Here is a 19,413-nt window from a genome sequence, read left to right as displayed (position 1 = left end):
CACACACACACACGCACACACACACACACACACACACACACACACACCCTAACTCCCGCCCCCGCAATCTCGGTCAGGTAATGGTTACTTTTCGTTGAGTGACATCAGATTGAAAGATGTTTAATGTTAGACACGCACGTTGTAGGGGTTCCGGAGTTTTGACTTGGATGTAACTACTGTATTCAGTACTAAAATGACCTATTATTTTTCCAAATTCTATGAGCAGGCTTAAAAAAAACAAAACAAAAAAACCTCCCAAAAAGTCAACAGACATTGTCACACTTACCTGAAACCTTTGATGTAACCACTGATCAACTGAGAATGTGTTCAAGGATTGGGGGAAAAAAAGACATGCACTTTTTGTTTCTGTAATTTTAAGTAGGCCCCAGCACACTAAAGGATGCATTTGACTCGTAAAAAGTAATACTTAAATCACTCGATAAAACGCCAGGTCAGGGTTTAAAACATTCATCACCACTGATCAACTGAGAATGTGTTCAAGGATTGGGGGAAAAAAAGACATGCACTTTTTGTTTCTGTAATTTTAAGTAGGCCCCAGCACACTAAAGGATGCATTTGACTGGTAAAGCGTGATACTTAAATCACTCGATAAAAAGCCAGGTCAGGGTTTAAAACATTCATCTGATTTGAATCGTCCAGTATGCTTGCCACTTTCTGTACGTCATTGGAATACCGGAAGCGGAAGTGAGTACTTATGTGTGGTACTGTTGCGTTCTAAGGCATTGTGAAATTACGCTTTTTGTCACGTGAAAAAGTACTCTTGGACGTTTTCATGTATGTGAGGTATATATCATCTTTTATCAATATGTTATATAAACGTGACGTTCAAAATAGTAAGTAATATCCGGCCATCAACGGGGTCGTCCGGCTTGGAAGCGAAAAAACTGGAGTACATGAAGGCAACATGTTTGCCTGTCTTCCGGTGGTGTGGAGGTCCCAGTAAAGCGATCATGACCGCTGTAGTAGTCCGCCGGCTTGCTGCTCTTTCTGGGGCTTCAGCGGTGGCACTTGGTGCTTACGGGGCGCATGGTAGGAATTCCCCATGATCCAGTACTGCAACTTGTTTTCTGCTGTGTTGGCATCTCATAATATTTCACTTTCTCGTTGCAGGTTTCAAACACAGCGACCCTGATGATTACCAGAGAGTGGTATGACGCGTTCTTGTATTCACAATTAAGAGTTTTGTCATTTTTATTTTTTCAGCGAGACACAATTAGTCTCACCGCTCTCTCCTGTGTATTTATGCAGCTATTTGAAACAGCCAACAAGTACCATTTCTATCACAGCCTGGCCCTGCTGGGTGCCGCCCACTCCAGCAAACCTGCTGTGGTGAGTGAGCTTTTCAAGAAACTGATAAGACGTCTATTTGAAATATGGCTCTTGGCTCTTGTGTGCAAAGTTGGTGATGAAAATTCAGGTGTACTTCGCAATGATTCAATTTGAATAAAGCGACAGCCTTCTCAGCAGGGGGTTGCAACGAATGGCGTCATCCAAAAGTTTTGTTTTTGCACAAAAAAAAAAAAAACTCAGCCAGGAGCTTATATGAAAGTGTTTAGGGGCCCCTGGACATGAATATTGCCAAAGAGGGAGCTCTCCTGACAAGCTGTCACCATCCCTTTTCATCTGTGCCATTCTAACGTTTCCTCTCTCCATCTTAACTCAGGCTGGCACTCTTCTGATTGCCGGCATGGGAATGTTCTGCGGATCGCTGTACCACCAGGCCATGACGGGGGACCCCGGTCTTCGCAAGGTGGCCCCCGTGGGAGGCATGGCGATGATCGTGGGCTGGCTGGCGCTCATCCTCTGACCTGTTGTTTGCTTGTGTGTTTATGTTGTAATAATGCCTGTATAGACTTTGCTCATCTACTTTTTGGAATAAAAATATAACTTGGTGGGAATGATTGAACTGGATGTGCTCATTTAAATTTCTAAAGGTTTGGAAGTGCTCCACAACATTTCAAGTGAGCCTTTTTACCCGCCTCCAAGGTGGTTGAGGCAAGATAAGGTGCAAGGGGAGCCATTTGCAGCCTCATATCGCATGAGCACCTCTGGATTTTGCAGTATCTTCCAGTTGCACACTAAATACTGCAACCCTTTGCCCCTCAAATGGCAGACTACTCAAAAATAGTTTGGGATATTTGGTTTTTAGGTGAAAGTTATGGAAAATGGAAAAAGTTCACGCTACAGTGATGTCATTTCATGAAAGTAGGCCATTTTCGTAGAAAGATGCACTGGTGATTTCATTTCAAACAATTCACTGAAACAAAAGTTAACAACAATGGTGGGTACACCACAACAAAACATTTCAACGTCTCAATAACTCAGCATGCGCCCTCGAGCATCAATTACAGCTTGACAATGACGTCTCATGCTGTTCACAAGTCGACTTATTGTCTGCTGAGGCATGGCAATGGCATCCCACTCTTCTTGAAGGGCAGCCCTCAGGTCATTGAGATTCTGGGGTGCAGAGTTTCCAGCCTATGGTGACTCAGCTGATCCCACAGGCTGTAGCAGTCCGTTATTGTAGTACGGGATCACGCCATGCGATAGCGTCTCTTGGATTTGTTGCGTCAGTTGGTCGTCACCATTTTTCCTTAAACTTCCGTAGTACTTTTTTTTGTCATGGACTCAGTCGGGTGTACCGATGTGCTCTTAAGTAGCTTGTGGTAAAGCTGAGTGACTTGTTATTTCTTAAAGGATAAACAATTGTTTGTGGAAGCTCAAGAAGTCTTTGCTCCTTCGGCTGCCCAACAGAACTTGACCAGGGCTGGTTTCCTCCTCGGCATGTTACATGTTACAAAATGCACATATTGTGTTCTTATTTTTCAACTGGTAAATTTTGTCATCCAAATATGTTGCTCCTTCCATCATGAAAGTTGTCCATCCTGGCATAAACTCTCTGTCTTTGTGTGTGTGTGTGTGTGTGTGTGTGTGTGTATGTATGCATGCATGCATGCATTTGTACAGTAGTGGTAGGAGCCAACCCATGCATTCGTGCACATGCACGAAGTGATCCTCGCCTCGCCCCTCGTAGCGCGGTTCTCAGTAGCAGCAGAAGCTTTGCTCGGGTGCGTGCGTGCCACCATCCTGCGCCGCTTTTAATCCGCGGATCCTCCCGGGGAGCAGGACGCCGTTTTCCGGTCAGGCGGCGCTGATCGAGGACCTGTTGGAGATGACAGCTGACCAGGGCGGACTGAAAGGCAGGCAACGAAGCACCCCACGCCCAGGAAGTTGCCGTGTGACCGGTGTGCTTCTTTCCCAGCTTTTAGGTTGCGATTTTGTTTTGCTCTTGCGTGATTGCGAGGCTTGGAGGGTTTCCAGTGCCCACTTAATGGCCCCCACCCGTGTCACCCTCACCTGTCAAGTTAGCTAGCATGCTAGGTGGCTAAGTTGGCAAATAAAACAAATGAGCAGCTCAGGATCAAGCCGAAATACAGTCTGTGATTTCTCTGATCAAACATGTCACGCATATTCCGCCTCTATTAGCGAGTCGCCAAATGAGCTGGAGTGCACTAATGCCAAGAGGGCTAATTAGCTCTGCGATTAGCTTAGCCATCTTGCTAATTTAGCAAGTTAAGAAGGTGCAAAGGCCGTGTTATGTTTGCAAGTCGAGTCTTGTTCACGTTGCACTTCGGTCTTTTTCAACTTCCATTCCATCGTGTTAGCTCACTCAAATGTTACGATGCTCACGGAGATTGATGTCATGCCACTCAATACGAACGGCAGCCTACTCAATCGTAATTATAATAATAATAATACTAGTAATAACATTAAATAATGACGGACGCTTTAATGTGCAAACGCATCACCGTTACATTTCAACATGCTAAATATCCCACAGTGCAACCTCGCGGAAATGCACCAGAGAACCAATGATTGAATTGTGCAATATTTAGCATGATTACTTTTTATTAATTTTCTGAAAAGATTTTTTTTTGTATTAGTCGGGTGATGAATAATTTGGCCTATTTTTGTGAAATGTTATGGACTAATCTCGTAGCCGAGTCAATAAATTCACATTTATGCCTTTTCTGACTGTGAATTTGAAATATTTTCCATTTTTTTAAATAAAGGGGTGGAAATAAATTTTAAAAAATCATCCAAGTCATTGATTAATTAAAAAAAAACAAATAATCGACAGACTGACTTATTAAAATAATTATTCATTTGAAGTTGCACAAGGATGATCATTTCTAACATATATATATATATAAAAATACATTTTTTTGACCCCCAGAGCCGTCTCCATGGAGTCCCTGATGAGTGCCGTGTCGCCTCGCTCCCTGGCGCCCGGCAAGAAACTCTGCGAGGTGGACTTCCGCTCGGGCGCGTCCCTGGAGCAGCTGTCCACTCAAGTGTCCGAGCTGGTCCTACTGGAGCAGGGCGGCTTCGGGGACCAAACCGCCTTGGAGGTCCACACGGCAAAAGATTTCATTTTCAACATGTTAGGTACGTCAAATCCATTTGATTATCCACGTGATGTGTCAGATAATCAATCAATCTTGAGGCTTCTAAAACAGCACCACAGAGAAGTTGGAGGAAAAAAAAAAAATCATTCTCTCTTCAGGTTTAGTCCAGAAGGTGGATCAGCGCCTCCCGGTGGCCAATGAGTACCTGCTGCTGTCCGGAGGAGCCCAAGAGGGCGTCTTGGACCTGAATCCGGAGGACTTGGGCAATTACGCCAAAGGTGCTGACTTTGACCTGGACTTCACCCTGCTGGTGCCGGCCCTAAAGCTGCACGACCACAATCAGCCCGTCACCTTGGACATGAGACACTCGCCGCCGTGCCACTCGTGGCTCAGCCTGCGTCTGTGCGACTCCAACATCCTGTCCCGCTGGAGCATCTGCTGCCAGGAGGAGAGCGGACTTCCTGTTGAGGAAGACGAGGAGGAAGAAGGAGAAATGGGTAAAAAGAAGTCCTTTGAGATGTCTTCCCAGCTGGACCATGGCTACGGTGAGGGAATTTAACATTCGCCCCTCCTTCCTTTTCCCTTTGCCGGCCCAGGGAAAGGCTCTATTCCGTCACTAGACTCCCCTCAGTCCCTCGATGGGTGCTACTTCTCCCCCACCCTGGTGACAGACTGGTTCTGGGGGGTGGTGAGCGAGGCAGTGGACGAGCTGCGCCGGAGCCCCCAGAGAGGCATTCCCACCCCGGAGCGACTGGAGAGGAACGGGCCACTCACGACCGTCATCCTTCAGGTACAGTCAGACGTTTTCGGGCGTCTGTGGAACAAAGTCCTGCTCCTTCAATTGAGTGAGTGATTTTCAAATCTTGGTCCTCCTGCAGGCGGGCTCCAGCAGGGTGCTGTACGACCTTCTGCCCGTGGTGTCGTTTCGGGGTTGGCCTGCCGTGGCTCAAGGCTGGCTGACGGCGAATCACTTCTGGGATGGGAAAATCACGGAGGAGGAGGCCATATCGGGCTTCTACCTGCTGCCCAGCTGCTCGCCACTGGGCGGGAGACCCGACAGGGAGTGGCGACTCGCCTTCTCCCGCAGCGAGGTACTTTTCTTGATTGTTCTTGCCCAACATGGCATCGAAGGATGGCTGAGTCGCGATACCTGATATCTCAAGCCGAAACTAGCCTTATTTTAAGGTATCGGGTACAGTGTTCCATCAATTTTCGTGGGTGACACAGTCCAGAACCACCCACGATAGGTGAATTTCTACGCAGTAGATTTTTTTTTTTTTTTTTTTTGCAATTTTTCAGACCCTCCCACAAATGGTTTCTACACATCTAAACATTTGTTACACCGAATAAATTTAATTTTGAAAATGCAAAATAAATAAATATCGGGACTGTAAATCCTTGTACTACTGGCAGAAGTTCTTTGTCAAGAAAAAGAATCACGGTAGTCACGGAAACTAGATTTTAGTTTCCACAACAAGGATTTATTGCATCCAAAGGCGCCTTAACCCACCAGGATTGAAAGAATGACATTTGAGGTCTTTGTATTGCTGTGAAATGTCAAAACCGGCCATAAGGGTAAAAAGGAGCCTTGTGTGTTGTAAACCAGGTCCAGTTGAAGAAATGCATCCCGTTCCCCATGGCGCAGGCTTTCCAAGCCGCCAAGGCGGTGTTGTCTCGTATCCTGGCTCGTCCCCGCACGGGCCTCAGCCTCTACCACCTGCGCACGCTTCTCTTTTGGGCTTGCGATCGACTTCCCGCCGCCTACCTGTCCTGCCCCGACTCGGACAACCCCGGCCGTCTCTTCCTGGGTCTCTTGGATGACCTGGCGCATTGCATCCTGGGTAAAAACTGCCCAAACTACTTCCTGCCGCAGTGCAACATGCTGGAGCACCTGACGGACGGCCAGGCTTTGCTCGTGGCCCGCAAACTAGCGCACGTGCGCTCCGATCCCAGCGAGCACCTGCGGGCCGCTCTGGACCAAGCCCAGCAGGCGGGCCAGCTGAAGAAGGAGCTGGCGAGCAGCGTCAACGGCTCGCCGGGGCATCACCCCGTCAACGGCATCATCTCGCCTTCCGAGGATAAGCTGGCCCAGCGTCTCCAGCAGCTGGTCACCGAGAACCCCGGAAAATCCATCTCGGTCTTCCTCAACCCGGACGACGTCACCCGGCCGCACTTCCGCATTGATGACAAATTCTACTGACGCGTTTGAAGATGGAGGAAGAAGCCGAAATATGGTCAACGGGGCTGGACGTCACCGGGCTGTTGCCGAGGAGATCGCCGACTCCTAACGAGCTCCGACGGGCGTACACTGGTGAGGGCTGGCTTTCATCAAGTGAAGGCGCGAACACGATGTCGATGTACGCCTCAGGCTCATCACATTTCACACACTCCAAAAAAGAGGCTGCAACATCCCCCCCTTGCGGATTTTTCTTGATCGTTTTTCAATGTCATGATCAGTGTGTGACGTTCACAATCAGAAAGCAAGAACGGCGTGAGGATGATGGAACTGAATGTAACATTAGGGAAGAGACCTTCCGCATCTCTTCTCGCTAACGCCCACCCATGTTTCACTTTTGGTCGTTGTTTCTCAGGTACCGAGAATCCTTACATTGCGAAATGGGAGCTCTTCCCTAGCTTCAGCGGACAACGGAATGTACCAAAGAGAAACACACACAAACACACACAGGAAGCGGCCATTGCAATCGCTGATTTCAAAAACAAAAGAGAGACAAATATTTCTCTCAAATTAGGGTCTTGACTCATCCAGTCTTAGGTTAAGACTTTCTCTTAAATGGCTTTATCTCATATGTGGTGATGAAAGGCACAAGCCGGCCAAGTTTACATGCAAAGTGACTGAATGTGTTCTTGGAGCAAAGCTGCTGTTTTCTCTACAAGTTGGATGTGTTTACTGCTGAATTGTTGAAGCTACACTCTTTTGTGTGTGTGTGTGTGTGTGTGTGTGTGTGCGCGTGCGCGTGCGCGCGCGTGCGTGCGTGCGTGCGTGCGTGTGTGTGTGCGTGTGTGTGTGTAGTGAAGCTGAAGTGACTACCAAAGTGTGCAGAATGTTGACTGCGGTGCGTTTAAAAGTAAAAAAACGCAAAAAGACTAAATAGTGCAGAATATACTCGGCACTGTTTTCTTTTGTCATCTTGCTGCTTTTTAGACTCGCGCTGCTGAAATCAAAACATTTGTTTTCAATATCTCCAGATACTTAAGTGCTAATTGTGATTGTTCTCATTTTGACTGATGACTGATTTCGCGTATTTATTATCACTTGATTCTGAGGGCTTTCAATTGTTCAGTTTGAGCTTCTAGCATTCAATAAATGACGACCTTTTGAGTCACAAGGCACCAAGTGTTATGATTGATTATGATTATTGAGCTGGCATGGTAAGAGCAAAACTGCAGCGCATATTCTAGTCAATAGAGGGCACCCCGAGACTACACAATGTCCTGTAGCGCCGGGACAGTTGGAACGCAACTTGCATTGGTAATCCAGAACAAAATTTAGGAATACATATCACAAATTGTTCAAAAGTATTTAGCCACAGTGATGACTTAAATTGGAAAGTGTTACATGCGCACAATTGTGAGCTCTTCCCGCCAGTGGTCACCCAACCTCATCACCAGATACCAATTGCACATTCATAATAGAAAAAAAAAATAACCCCTCCTCAAATGTGCCCCCAGCCATTTTAGTCGGGGATCTAATAAATCGGCATAAAGCATTTACAAGCGCATTAAGCCGCTTCCGGGTCTTTAAAGGTTCCGACGAAGACAAGCTCTGTGAAATTCGTCTGGCTTCGGAACTGATTGGGGCCAGATGGAGCTGCATACTAAAGCGTCCACGCTTAGTGCACACGTCAAGAGCGGGGGAGAAACGAAAGAGCTAACGAGAAGGAGATGAACTTGCTTTCCACCCAAATGGCACCAGAGTAGAATGGCATCAAAAGATTAGCCCTGGGAAAAAAAAAAATTAATCAAACATTTGCGCACACACCATCATTTTGTAATTTGTAAAAAGCGACAGTATTGACAGAATCAAGAATTGATACACTTTTTTTGGCCACATATACTGTATGTGCTTCAATTCACTCGATATTGTCCTGCTCCTTCTGGTGTGCCCACCTTGACCACCGGGGGGCAGTACAGGTCATTTTTCCACAAAGGATAAAGAATATCTGCCAATGAGTTGTGTTATATTGTCTGGCTACATGTGTTGCTACACCGTGCTCAAATATCTGTCCTTGAAAAGGTACCTCAGGCGGCCCATTTTCAGGTATTGATCGGGAAACGGAGCAATATTGTAAAGTTGGATTCATATCCGGTGTTCCCATTTTGGTAGTAGAGCGTCATAGAAAAAAAAAAAGTACACTGCCAGGCAAACCGGGAGCAAGCTTATCAACGGCACCACGCTAGTACGTAGGACTCGCTATAATCGACATTACAAAACTCCTTTCCTTCCTTTTTCATCTCAACCGAATTTTTTATGGCAACATTGTCTGCTAGTGTTCAGTCAGAGAACAAATACTGCCGCAGGGATGCTATTCATTAGCTTTTCTAGAGCGTTTCGCATTGTTTTTTTTAGCGGCATTGGTTGTTAGCGGTTAGCATAAAGCTACACGAATGTGAAGGCAAAACTCTGTGTGGTTGTTTTTAAACGCACAGTGTGTCATTGTCATTTTGTTTAGTTTGACATTTAAATTAACTGCAAGTATCAGAGAACAGCTTGAAGCCTTTGTTTTTTTTTGAGGAATCCTTCCCGTAACATAAGCCTGCGTATGAGACGCTCAGAACACGGCCAGGCTGAAACCGGATCGTACTCGGATGCATGTCACTGAGTACGTTACCGCATCTCAGTTTCCGACTGCATTAATGAAGAAGCTCTGGTTGTTGACGGTGTTTGTTTTTGGATGGGTTTGGTGTGGAAGAACACCACCACCAAATAGCCTAGGGATGAATGTAGTGTCGTCGATGTGATGAAGAGGCGAGCAGGCAGAGTGGCGGAGAGGGACGCATTAAACCGCCGGCAAGAAAACTGATGAGACGGAAGGAACAGATGGATGGAGAAGTCGCAGAAGCGAAAAGACATATTTGGGAACCACCAGAGATTCCTGGGAGTCAACATTTGCCAACGAGAAAAAAAATTTGGCCTGCGCGCTCTAATCTCTCTTTTTTTTACCCCCCCTCCTCGTCCCTGTTCCCACATTAATTAAATGTGCATGTAATTACTGTCGTTGAGAATCGGAGGCCAGCGGAGGAGATTGGTCACAGCCTGCCTTATCTCTGAAGTCAACGTCACTTACTTTGGCTAAACTTTTACCTCCCCCGGGGCGAAAGGCACTCCTGTGTAGAAAAGGGCGTTGGATTTAAGAGCCTGCGCACGCACCTGTTTGCTCTGGCTCCAATAGCTCTGCCGTCAGGTTGAAGGGGGTGGACAAAGGAAAGGCCGAGCGCATGAATAATTCCACAGCAGAGGTGTCACTTCTCAATAATACGCAGTCGTCAAGCTCATTTTCCTAACGAGTCTGGTTTCCTCACTGCAAATATACAGGCGATTACTTCGTTTTTGTTGTACATTGAAGACATTTGGGGTTCAGATCGAAAGATGAAAGTTAGACAAATGTTTACAAGTCCAGCTTTTGTTTCACATGTCAATGTATGAAGCAACTCAGGACTGAGCGCCTTTTGTTTGAAGCCGCCCAATTTTCAAGTGAGCAAAAGTATTGGAACATATGTTTTAAATGAAGTTAAAGTGAATTAGTATTTAATATTTGGTGGCATAACCCTTACTTGCAGTAACTGCATCAAGCGGCCGACCCATTGACTTTGCGGACCGTTGTGTGCTTCATTTGAAAATGCTTTTGCAGGCTGTGAGGAAACTTTTCAAGTCCGCTCACATCTCTATTTAGGATAGTTCAAGTCACAGATGATGTTCTATGTCTTACAATTACAATTTGGTACCGCTGCAGCTGTTGTGAAAGCGCTATATCAATCAGGATGCATGGATGTATGCTACAATAAAACAAGATCAGAACATTGAAGGTGATGAAAAAGAAATCAGGATTGGCGAGTCCGGCTTTTTAAAGATTGGGTATTGGCCCAATTATAGATAATGTGTGTGTGTGTGTGTGTGTGTGTGTGTGTGTGTGTGTGTGTGTGTGTGTGTGTGTGTGTGTGTGAATCTATCTATATATCGCTCTATCTAGCTAGCTAGTTAGCTAGCTAGCTATCAGTTTAGGTCAGTATTGCAGCCTTTATTGGCATTGAGCAAAATTAAGCAGCAAAGGAAGGGTGTGTTGTTTGACCTCAGATGACAAAATGTCAATGGACGACAAATTCAATGAATAATATAGTGACAGTTTTTGCATAATTGTTTGACATTTGCAACATGTGCGTTTTTTTTTGTTTGTTTTTTTTTTTGCATGAGTCATCAATCCCCTGTGATACATTCCCGGATTTTTTTTTTTTTTTCCGCACGCGAAGCAAGCAAAACCCGAGTGTTATTAAACCGAAGCGTCGCCCCCGTGAGCACGCGCCATAACGCAATTGCAGGGCAGCAGACAGCAGAGCTTAAGTGCACAATGCTGTTCACACATACTGTACATGTGTGCAGCCACATGTGCTGGACAAAAAAAAAAAAACTTTGTCCTCCTCCTCACTCAAGAAAGCGCATTCGGTGTTAAATATTTATTTCATGCATGCTCATGCGCTCGAGCGTGCCGAATGATGATGTTAAGCAAACAGCGACAAACCAAAACAAAGACCAAGGCCTGCTCTCGAAAATGGAATATTTTCCTCACATTCCGCTGCGGTGGACTATGGTTCGGTTATCTGCCACCTGAAGCACCTCTTTTAATTTGAGGTCAACGACTGGATCAATCACGGCCTTAAGCAATGATTACACACCAATCGCTTGTAAAGTCATTTGTCACAGCTCACGAGCTCCCCGTGGGATGAGGCATGGGAGCGCCCGAGGCTGAACGAGACAAGTTGAGACTCTGTCACGCATGCAGATGCGTCCAGTTTCATGACGACGGGCAGCTCGAGCCCGGAGAAGAATTAGTTTCATGAACATTCTCTTCTTGGCCTCACTTGACACAATCGATGTGATGACATCACGCCTTGGCGCCGTCACGGCTAACACGCTAGCGGGCCGCCAATGCGGGGCCACCGTGGGCAAGAGAAAGGCCACTTGTCCTCACCGCATGATTTGGAATGTAAAATGACAGCACACTGGTGCTGGTTGTCATCACGGCGGCATAAATCCGCACGTGTGGGAAGCGGCGGTGTGACAGCACGCCGGGCATTCAATGAGCGCCTGCGCTTATGCATCATCTTGTCCCTGACTTGTTTCAGCGCGGCGTGCTGTCCTCATCAGTTTTCGGCTAATCCCTGAGGCGGCGTCCTGGACATCCACACGGGCGTGAACGTGCATGTCGCCACGTCGGCTCTTCTTCAAATTAAAATGAAGACCAAAAAAATATGTGACGATTTAGGTAGGTTGCAATGAATTGATTGTGTTTGTGCAATCATTCGCAGCCCCCATTTTGCTCTATTGCCATGAATAATATGGCCTCGGGATGCTCTTGGTATCACATATACCGTACTCTTAAAACTGACACTGGGTGAAATAGTTATCCCAGGGCTGGGTCGAAAAGGGACCAAAGCCAATGCTGGATTATTTACAACCCATCTATTGGGTTGAGGAGTTAACCCAGGGTGTTGGGTCAAGATTTTGCTTCAAATTCAGTGCGCAGCAACATGGTGACCAAAATTCAGCCTGCCTGCTGGGTCAATATAACTAAACCAGCATTGGGTAAACGTAATCCATTCTGCTCAAATTCCACAGCTGTACTCTGAAAACAGTTGAGTCAAAAGTTATGCAATTATGGTTTTAAAATGGGACGGACCAATTTTTAGGCCAATTTGACTGACATTTCCCGGGTTGATTTGCACAAAATAACCCAGAAAATGGCGTCAAATTGACCCAAGTAACAATTTGGCCCCAAATTGGGTTATTTTTTTTTAACCCAATTGTTTTTTTTTTTTTCAACTGGACCCAACAAGTGGGTTCGGAAAACAACTCAGCATTTTGTGTGTGTGTGTGTGTGTGTGTGTGTGTGTGTGTGTGTGTGTGTGTGTGTGTGTGTGTGTGTAGAATTGCACATCATGAAAAATGGTACATGTTAAAATTCACTTCTTTTTTTTTTTCCATCCATCAATCCATCCATCCATTTTCTGATCTGCTTTATCCTCACAAGGGTCGCGGCGGGTTCTGGAGCCTATCCCAGCTGTCTGGTTGCCAGCCAATCGCAGGGCACACAGAGACAAACAACCATCCGCACTCACACTAACACCTTTGGACAATTTAGAGTGCTCAATCAGCCTGCCATGCATGTTTTTGGAATGTGGGAGGAAATCGGAGTACCCGGAGAAAACCCGCTCAGGCACGGGGAGAACATGCAAACTCCACACAGGAAGGGCGTCACCGTGAGGTCGACACGCTAACCACTAGCCCACCCGGCCGCCATCATTTAAAAAAAAAAAAAATCATTCGAATTTGTCACTGTGGTGAACAATGCTCTTCTCTCTGCTGTGTTTATAGTTTCCCTTCACAGGCACATTTGTAGGATATCAAGGAAAGTGGCTCTGAGTCCATTACCCCACTTGAAAGATAAGCATGGGATGTGCTCGCCGGTTCATGCACATCCGAGTCCTCTCGGTGCAGGAGAAGGTCACAAGAGCCTTCCTCCAGGTGGGGCGAGAGCTGCTGATGTACTCGCCTCTGCGGAGGTCACGTGTGCTGTCCCCAAAGCCCACAGGCCTGAGGAAGGGACATCAATCACGGCAGACCTTGGACGCATGCGTCCACCGGAAGGCCGCCGGACCACCGCGGCGACCCTTCTTAACTGAATAAACTACTGCATCGTTCGCAGGGATGTCGGCAACGCGTTACTCCAAAATGTGCACATCTTCCAGTCACAACTAACCTAACGCGTTACTCTCTACTCAGGGGTGGCTTTGATGGGATCTTGGTCCATACATCGTGTGTTTGCAGTACGGCAATCCAGCATGCGTGGCGAAGTGACGTGCGAAAGCAGTGTGGTGGTGAGAACATCGACCAAGTTCAATTTCCTGCAAAGTTCATGCAAAGTTCATGCATAGTTCATGTACCGGTGCAGTGGTTTTCTTCCAGTTAACTGTTCTTTTGCAATTAAAGTGCCATTTTTTGTGTTTTTGATGTTGTTCGATCAAACCCCAGGGGTTCGGTGAATCAGTCTTAGCGGTGCGGCGGAGCCTTTGCCAAGGAGGTTAAGACATCCCCGACTCAACCTGTCATTTAGTTGTGACACACCCGCATGGACTTCACTGGCTGCAGATGATCACATGACATTGCTTGTCCAATCAGTGCTGTGGGAAATTTAGTTTGCTTAGTCGTCAACGTGAGATGGTCGTGATAGAAAGTCCTGCGATTTTTTAAAATTTTTTTAATGTTTTAACACATGCTATGTCGAGCAAAAAAAGAAATTGTTCGGATGAATATGTACAAAATTGATTCAAATGCATCACGGAATCTGCATGATTGTTTAATTTTCTTTTTTGGTAAAGTTAATGAAAATTCAGTTCTATTCAGGAATCTGATCCAAATGAGCCTCCTTTGCGCCGCCCAACAGTTAATGAAAATGACATCATTTCAAAGATAATGTAACAGTGGAAGCCGCCAAGCTGCGCGATCGCACCTCTTTGCATTTCACAGCTCGCCGTATTAGCCGCGCGGCGCGCATGTGGCATCCCGCTGCCGCGCCACGTGTTCATACATTTATGCAGGGTTTAATTAAATCTACACGCCCGCGGCAAACAATCGTACATGAGCGCGGCAAGAAGGATGGCGATTTTATTCTGCATTAGCCAAAACCTATGGCCGATATCAACAAAAAAAGGTATAAAGAGGAGGCGGGGAAAACAAAGACGTTGGCCCCGATGACCTCCCAGTACTGCCAACATGGCGGCCAGCTCTGGCGCACGTGGCGGCGGCCATGACATGAGCATCGGACAGCCGGCAAAGCGCAAAAGCAGAAGTACGAACAAGCTACGCACTAAACGCTAATGATTAAAAATGTGTTTTGGACTCAAACGCGCGGCGTCATAAAACAGATGCTCCTCGCCTTTGCGTGCCGGCTGCCGCAGCTGCTGCGCCGCACTCGAAGAATGCAAAGTGGAGAGTCTCGCCGCGGAGATTTATGGCGGCGTAATGGCTCGCACATCAAAGCGAGCGTCATTATGGGCAAAGTGGAAAATAATTGGGGGTGATTTGAAGCTCCCCCCTCGTTAGCCTTTATTTCCTCCACGATAGCCACAACATTAGGTACACCTCTGCGCTATGATGACAAAAAGCGCTTAAAAAAAAAAAGTGTCCGCTGAATGCGCTGAAACCACGCCCCGCTCAACTGTCAATCAAATACCTTTTCTCCAAATCGGAAAAATGGACGCTATTTCATTTCACATCTTCCCGACACTTACATATAATGTATTTATGTTAAGTCTACAAAGGCTATTATTTAAAATAAAACTATTATGTTCAATCAAAAAGTTTTGATTTTCCATTAGATTTTTAATAAGAACCTTTTTCTTGAACATTCCTGGGAAAAAGCTGCACTTCCAATTAAATATTGGCAAAAGCACTTTGATATTAAGAGGGTTTGTCGGCTGAAAGTAACGAATAAAGTATATTTTCTAAGTTACTCATTGAAGTAATCAGCAAGGTAACAAAGTGAAGGAAAGTACGGCAAGACTGCAGCGAACCACATTTCCGAGCTGCGGAAATACAAGTCTATCCGCACGCACCATTGAAAGCCTCCGGCAGCGAGAAATTATCCCGCCGGGTCGTCCCACCGCAACAGCGAGGTGCTCTAAAGCCGTCGTGCTCGCAAAACCTCCCGTCCAAATGTCGGGATGCAATCTACCGAGGCTTTAAACGGGCCACGGTGTTATTCCTTATCAGCGGAGTATTCCAATGAGCCACATTCAAAGGGTCTTCCAGGGAAGCGAGCCACAGTGGACTGGTATCAAATAACCGATAATGACTGATGGGTGTTCCATCACGGGATGCGGTGCACACGGATGACCGCGTGGACAACAAGCAACAACTAGATTAGTTATTGACTCGGAATTCGATCAGGACATTCCGTTGCCAAACTGGTAGCGCAGAGCTGCCGGTCAGCCTCGGGTGCCCACTTCCCACGTGGGGCCTTACCGGGTAGATCAGCTGTCAATCATGCCATATGAAGAGACCGTCTCGACACTAACGGATGTGGAATCCCAGCAGGGATAACTGCCAAAGATTGCCTCCCGTATTTAAATCTGCAGTATGTATTGTAGATCAGCACCAACCAACCGACTTACCAACCGACCTATCTACCCAAATCCACCAACCAATCAAGATATGATTTCCAAGTTATCACAACACGTTTACACTGTGCAATATCTCCGCAATATCTGAATCGTCAAATGCCCGAATTTTTGCACATTCAACTGTCTGTGTATTTTTTTTCTTTTTGCACTAGCTAGACAATGGATGGGCAATTTGAATGCTGGGAGTGGGCCGCAATTTTTCATCAGTGCTACTAGGGGCCCATAAACTTCTTAACGAGATGCATGACAAAAATCAGATTTTAACCCAATTTTAATTCTGGTCAACATATGTGTGAAATATGTGATCTTAATATATTTCATTTTGGATAGGACGTTTTTCAGTCGTAACCCCAAAACAAAAGATTTGAAGCAAACAACAAATTGACTTGCACAAAAAAAAAAAGTAAAAATAATCAAGGGACCACTCAAAGATCTGATGATTGTTAAGTAATTAAGGTCGGGCTATCCAAAAAAAAACCAAAAAAACGACAACAACAAAGTCAACTGTGACTACGTTTACATGCAGTCAATAACCCTTTTAAAACTCAAATATTGGCAGTATTTGTGTTTTTAAAGGTCATGTAAACCCGCGCAAAAATGTAATATGACCCGAATAAGACCCCTGGGTTACCCCTTTTCTAACTTGACTATTTGCTCATCGAAACGCGATCGGGCTACTTTTTTCTAATGAGGTATCGGTTTGTGTACTGCGCATGCTCTTCTTGCACTATCCAAATCTTAGTCCTTGTCGTACAGGACGCACTTGTACATCTGGCAGGCAACTGGCAGGAACATTTTACAAGCACAGGTAAACAATCACGGCAAAACTCTTCGACGCGGCAAAGGGGCGCACTTTTGGAGCGCGGAGGAAACCGACCAGTGACATGAATACAACGCGTTTTACTGACAGTAGAAAGTAACGAGCGGAAACGACGTCGAGCTGACGGCGTTCGTGCGTCCCCGTTTATATCGGGATATTCAAATGCGGGTTAACTGTCTGCTCACGCATGTAAACGGTCGCGATTCCAAACGTTTCACAAACTGGAATTTTGACCTTAAACGGAATTTTGACTGCATGTGAATGTAGTAACTGTTGGGAAAAAAAGAAAAAAAAAGTCCCAAGGAGAAGATTCCTCTTCCGAATAATAATAAGCACTTTACCCGCTCCAATCTCCAGGGCGCACTTCTTGCTACAACCCGCTTTTCTCCTCGGCGGCTCACGGAAAAGCTAATCTCAATTTGTTTCACTGCGATATCGCGCCACCGCTCCAGTGTGGGAGCGGCCCCCATTCTTTCCGGGGTTTGTCCTTGCCGCTTGCCAGCCTCGTCGCTCTTGCTCCCTCGCTCTCGTTTTGGCCGACTTAGTGTGTCGCTCCGTAGGCGGCGCTCGGGTACTAAGCTGCCCCGCGCCAACCCCACCCCTCAGTGATCCCGGCAAGCAGAAATCGACTACAAAAAGTCTCATTTTCTTTGGCGGAAGGGGGAAAATAAAATTTGAGGCAATAAATCCTTCGAAACTGCCCCCACCCAAAAAAAGCACCTTCATTTCGAATATCTCTGTCAAGTGTGATTTTTTTGGGGGGGCAACAACAGCGATAAAAACAAAATGACCCTGCGAACTGGATGTCAGTCATCTCCCAAGTCGGGAGCGTCTTTCATTTCTTCTCATGTCGTCCTCGCTTCACCAGGACGTTCTTGTCACTGGCCATGATGTCAGAATCTACTCTTGCAATTCATTTTTTTTTTTTTTGTTCCCGACTGACATCAAATCTATGTTGACCTCCTGCATGTCCCTTCAACGTCCCGTCAATAGGGCACCACACACACACACACACACACACACACACACACACACACACACACAGCGTAACCTCAATGCCCCATTTGGCCCTCGCACGTTCCACTTTGACAAACACAACATTCTTGTTCATTTTCACTTTGCCGGCAATGTGTGACGCTCTCAGGATGTCCAACGATCATTTGGCTCCGTGATGCGTTTCCGCAGGCTTGTACTTGTCATGTTCCGCAGATCCGACGAATGACAGAGGAGTCTTTTAATGGACTCTCCCGATGACACTGTGTGCGCCTACGCCATGTGTACACAGCAGCAAATCAGACTGGGAGGGTGAAAGCGGCTGGCACCGGTAGATTTTTAAAAACACTAAAGATGATTCGAATACACAGAATACACACCCGATCAAGACATCACAGCCACCGTTTAGCGTCGGACTTATGCGGCACTGTCAGTGTTTTGACGGATTGGTGCAGAGAATGATGCGACCGAACGTCGACGCAAGACGCATGTCGTCGTGACCCGGCGTGTTTTTGCGCAATTAAATGTCGTTGGCTGCCACTTTTTGTGTCCAAGCAAGCATGAGCTGAGAAAATAGAGCAGCTACCATCTATCATCATCTATCAAGCATGAAGCAGCGCAGATGAATTCTCAGCTACAACAGGCACGCTTCCCCTGGGAGGAGTTAAAATTTTTTGATAGATATCTCCTTTTTGTGATAGCATCTACTTTCCAAAGTCAAGATCAACCTAGCAGGGCTCTGAGGTTTGCAGACTCGGGTCTGCAAAGAGTTCAAAACACGGTGAAGCAGCATTTAGTTGTTACGCCGCACACAAATGGAAGAAGCTGCAAACAGAAGTGAATTCAGCCCCGAGTGCACTGTACGGTATTTTCGTTGAGTAAGCTAGCGGAAGCCCGTTGGTCCAGTGGTTAGCGCGTCTGCCTCATAGTGCAGAGATCGTGGGTTCAATCCCGGCTCCGGCCTTCCTGTGTGGAGTTTGCATGTTCTCCCCGTGCCTGCGTGGTTTTTCTTCGGGTACTCCGGTTTCCTCCCACATTCCAAAAACATGCACGGCAGGCTGATTGAACACTCCAAATAGTCCCTTCGTGTGGGTGTGAGCGCGGATGGTTGTTCGTCTCTGTGCGCCCTGCGATTGGCTGGCAACAGGTTCAGGGTGTCCCCCGCCTACTGCTTGAAAACAGCTAAGATATGCTCCGGCATGCCCCGCGATCCTTGTGAGGATAAAGCGGTTCAGAAAATGGATGAGTGGATGGAGTCAGATAGCTTTACATTCTGTATTTTGTTATGAATCATCTTTTGTTTGAAAGCGCTTTTAAATGTCGTACTTTTGATGATATGACGCACGCCGACTTAATGGCAACAGGTTCAGGGTGTCCCCCGCCTACTGCTTGAAAACAGCTAAGATATGCTCCGGCATGCCCCACGACCCTTGTGAGGATAAAGCGGTTCAGAAAATGGATGGGTGGATGGAGTAAGCTAGCTTTACATTCTGTATTTTGTTATGAATCATCTTTTGTTTGAAAACACTTTTAAATGTCGTACTTTTGATGATATGAAGCACACTGACTTAATATGCGTATGAAACCATGTCAATAAAACTACCTCCTAGCCTTGTGCCTTACCTGTTGCTTTGGCATGCCCACGAGCCCCTGCGAATGCCTTCGCGGGAAAAGAAAACCCAAAACGGTTGTGTTGGGAAATGCAGGGTCACGGTGGGAATGACAGGGACACTCTTTTCCGTTTTTTAGAGTGAC

General features: G+C 46.4%; 3 protein-coding genes and 1 long non-coding RNA gene across 7 annotated transcripts in view; 3 read left to right on the top strand and 1 right to left on the bottom strand.

Annotated features, from left to right (window-relative positions):
- The window catches only part of nlgn2a (neuroligin 2a), a 79,114-nt gene extending 78,647 nt beyond the window's left edge, over nt 1-467 (bottom strand). Inside the window, exon 1 of the mRNA XM_019868658.1 lies at nt 287-467. The gene's annotated coding sequence lies outside the window, so the exon portion shown is untranslated. The remainder of the gene's footprint in view (nt 1-286) is intronic.
- Nucleotides 1-7,781, top strand: part of LOC109515087 (uncharacterized) — an 11,739-nt gene extending 3,958 nt beyond the window's left edge. For both annotated transcript variants that reach the window (XR_002168105.1, XR_002168106.1), the window contains exon 2: nt 7,462-7,781. This is a non-coding gene — a long non-coding RNA (uncharacterized LOC109515087). The remainder of the gene's footprint in view (nt 1-7,461) is intronic.
- On the top strand, nt 749-1,927 carry tmem256 (transmembrane protein 256). The gene is made up of 4 exons (XM_019868665.1): nt 749-1,050; nt 1,132-1,169; nt 1,270-1,350; nt 1,685-1,927. The coding sequence occupies exons 1-4, from the start codon at nt 915-917 to the stop codon at nt 1,826-1,828; spliced, it is 399 nt and encodes a 132-aa protein (XP_019724224.1). The 5' UTR covers nt 749-914; the 3' UTR covers nt 1,829-1,927.
- On the top strand, nt 3,118-7,778 carry tmem102 (transmembrane protein 102). Of its 3 annotated transcripts, none has more exons than XM_019868664.1 (6): nt 3,118-3,221; nt 4,259-4,470; nt 4,589-4,927; nt 5,027-5,220; nt 5,309-5,521; nt 6,037-7,778. In XM_019868664.1, exons 2-6 carry the CDS (start codon nt 4,269-4,271, stop codon nt 6,628-6,630), a joined length of 1,542 nt encoding a protein of 513 aa, XP_019724223.1. In that variant the 5' UTR covers nt 3,118-3,221; nt 4,259-4,268; the 3' UTR covers nt 6,631-7,778. The 3 variants fall into 3 exon arrangements, with proteins under 3 accessions (XP_019724223.1, XP_019724221.1, XP_019724222.1); XM_019868662.1 differs by having other exon boundaries at nt 3,154-3,266; XM_019868663.1 differs by having other exon boundaries at nt 3,184-3,290.
- Nucleotides 7,782-19,413: the final 11,632 nt, after the last annotated feature.

The sequence above is a fragment of the Hippocampus comes genome, unplaced genomic scaffold (genome assembly GCF_001891065.2).
Source record: "Hippocampus comes isolate QL1 unplaced genomic scaffold, H_comes_QL1_v1.1 scaffold382, whole genome shotgun sequence".
Taxonomy (NCBI): Eukaryota; Metazoa; Chordata; class Actinopteri; order Syngnathiformes; family Syngnathidae; genus Hippocampus; species Hippocampus comes.
Note: the sequence above shows the minus strand (reverse complement) of the source record. Positions and strands in the feature narration are given on the sequence as shown.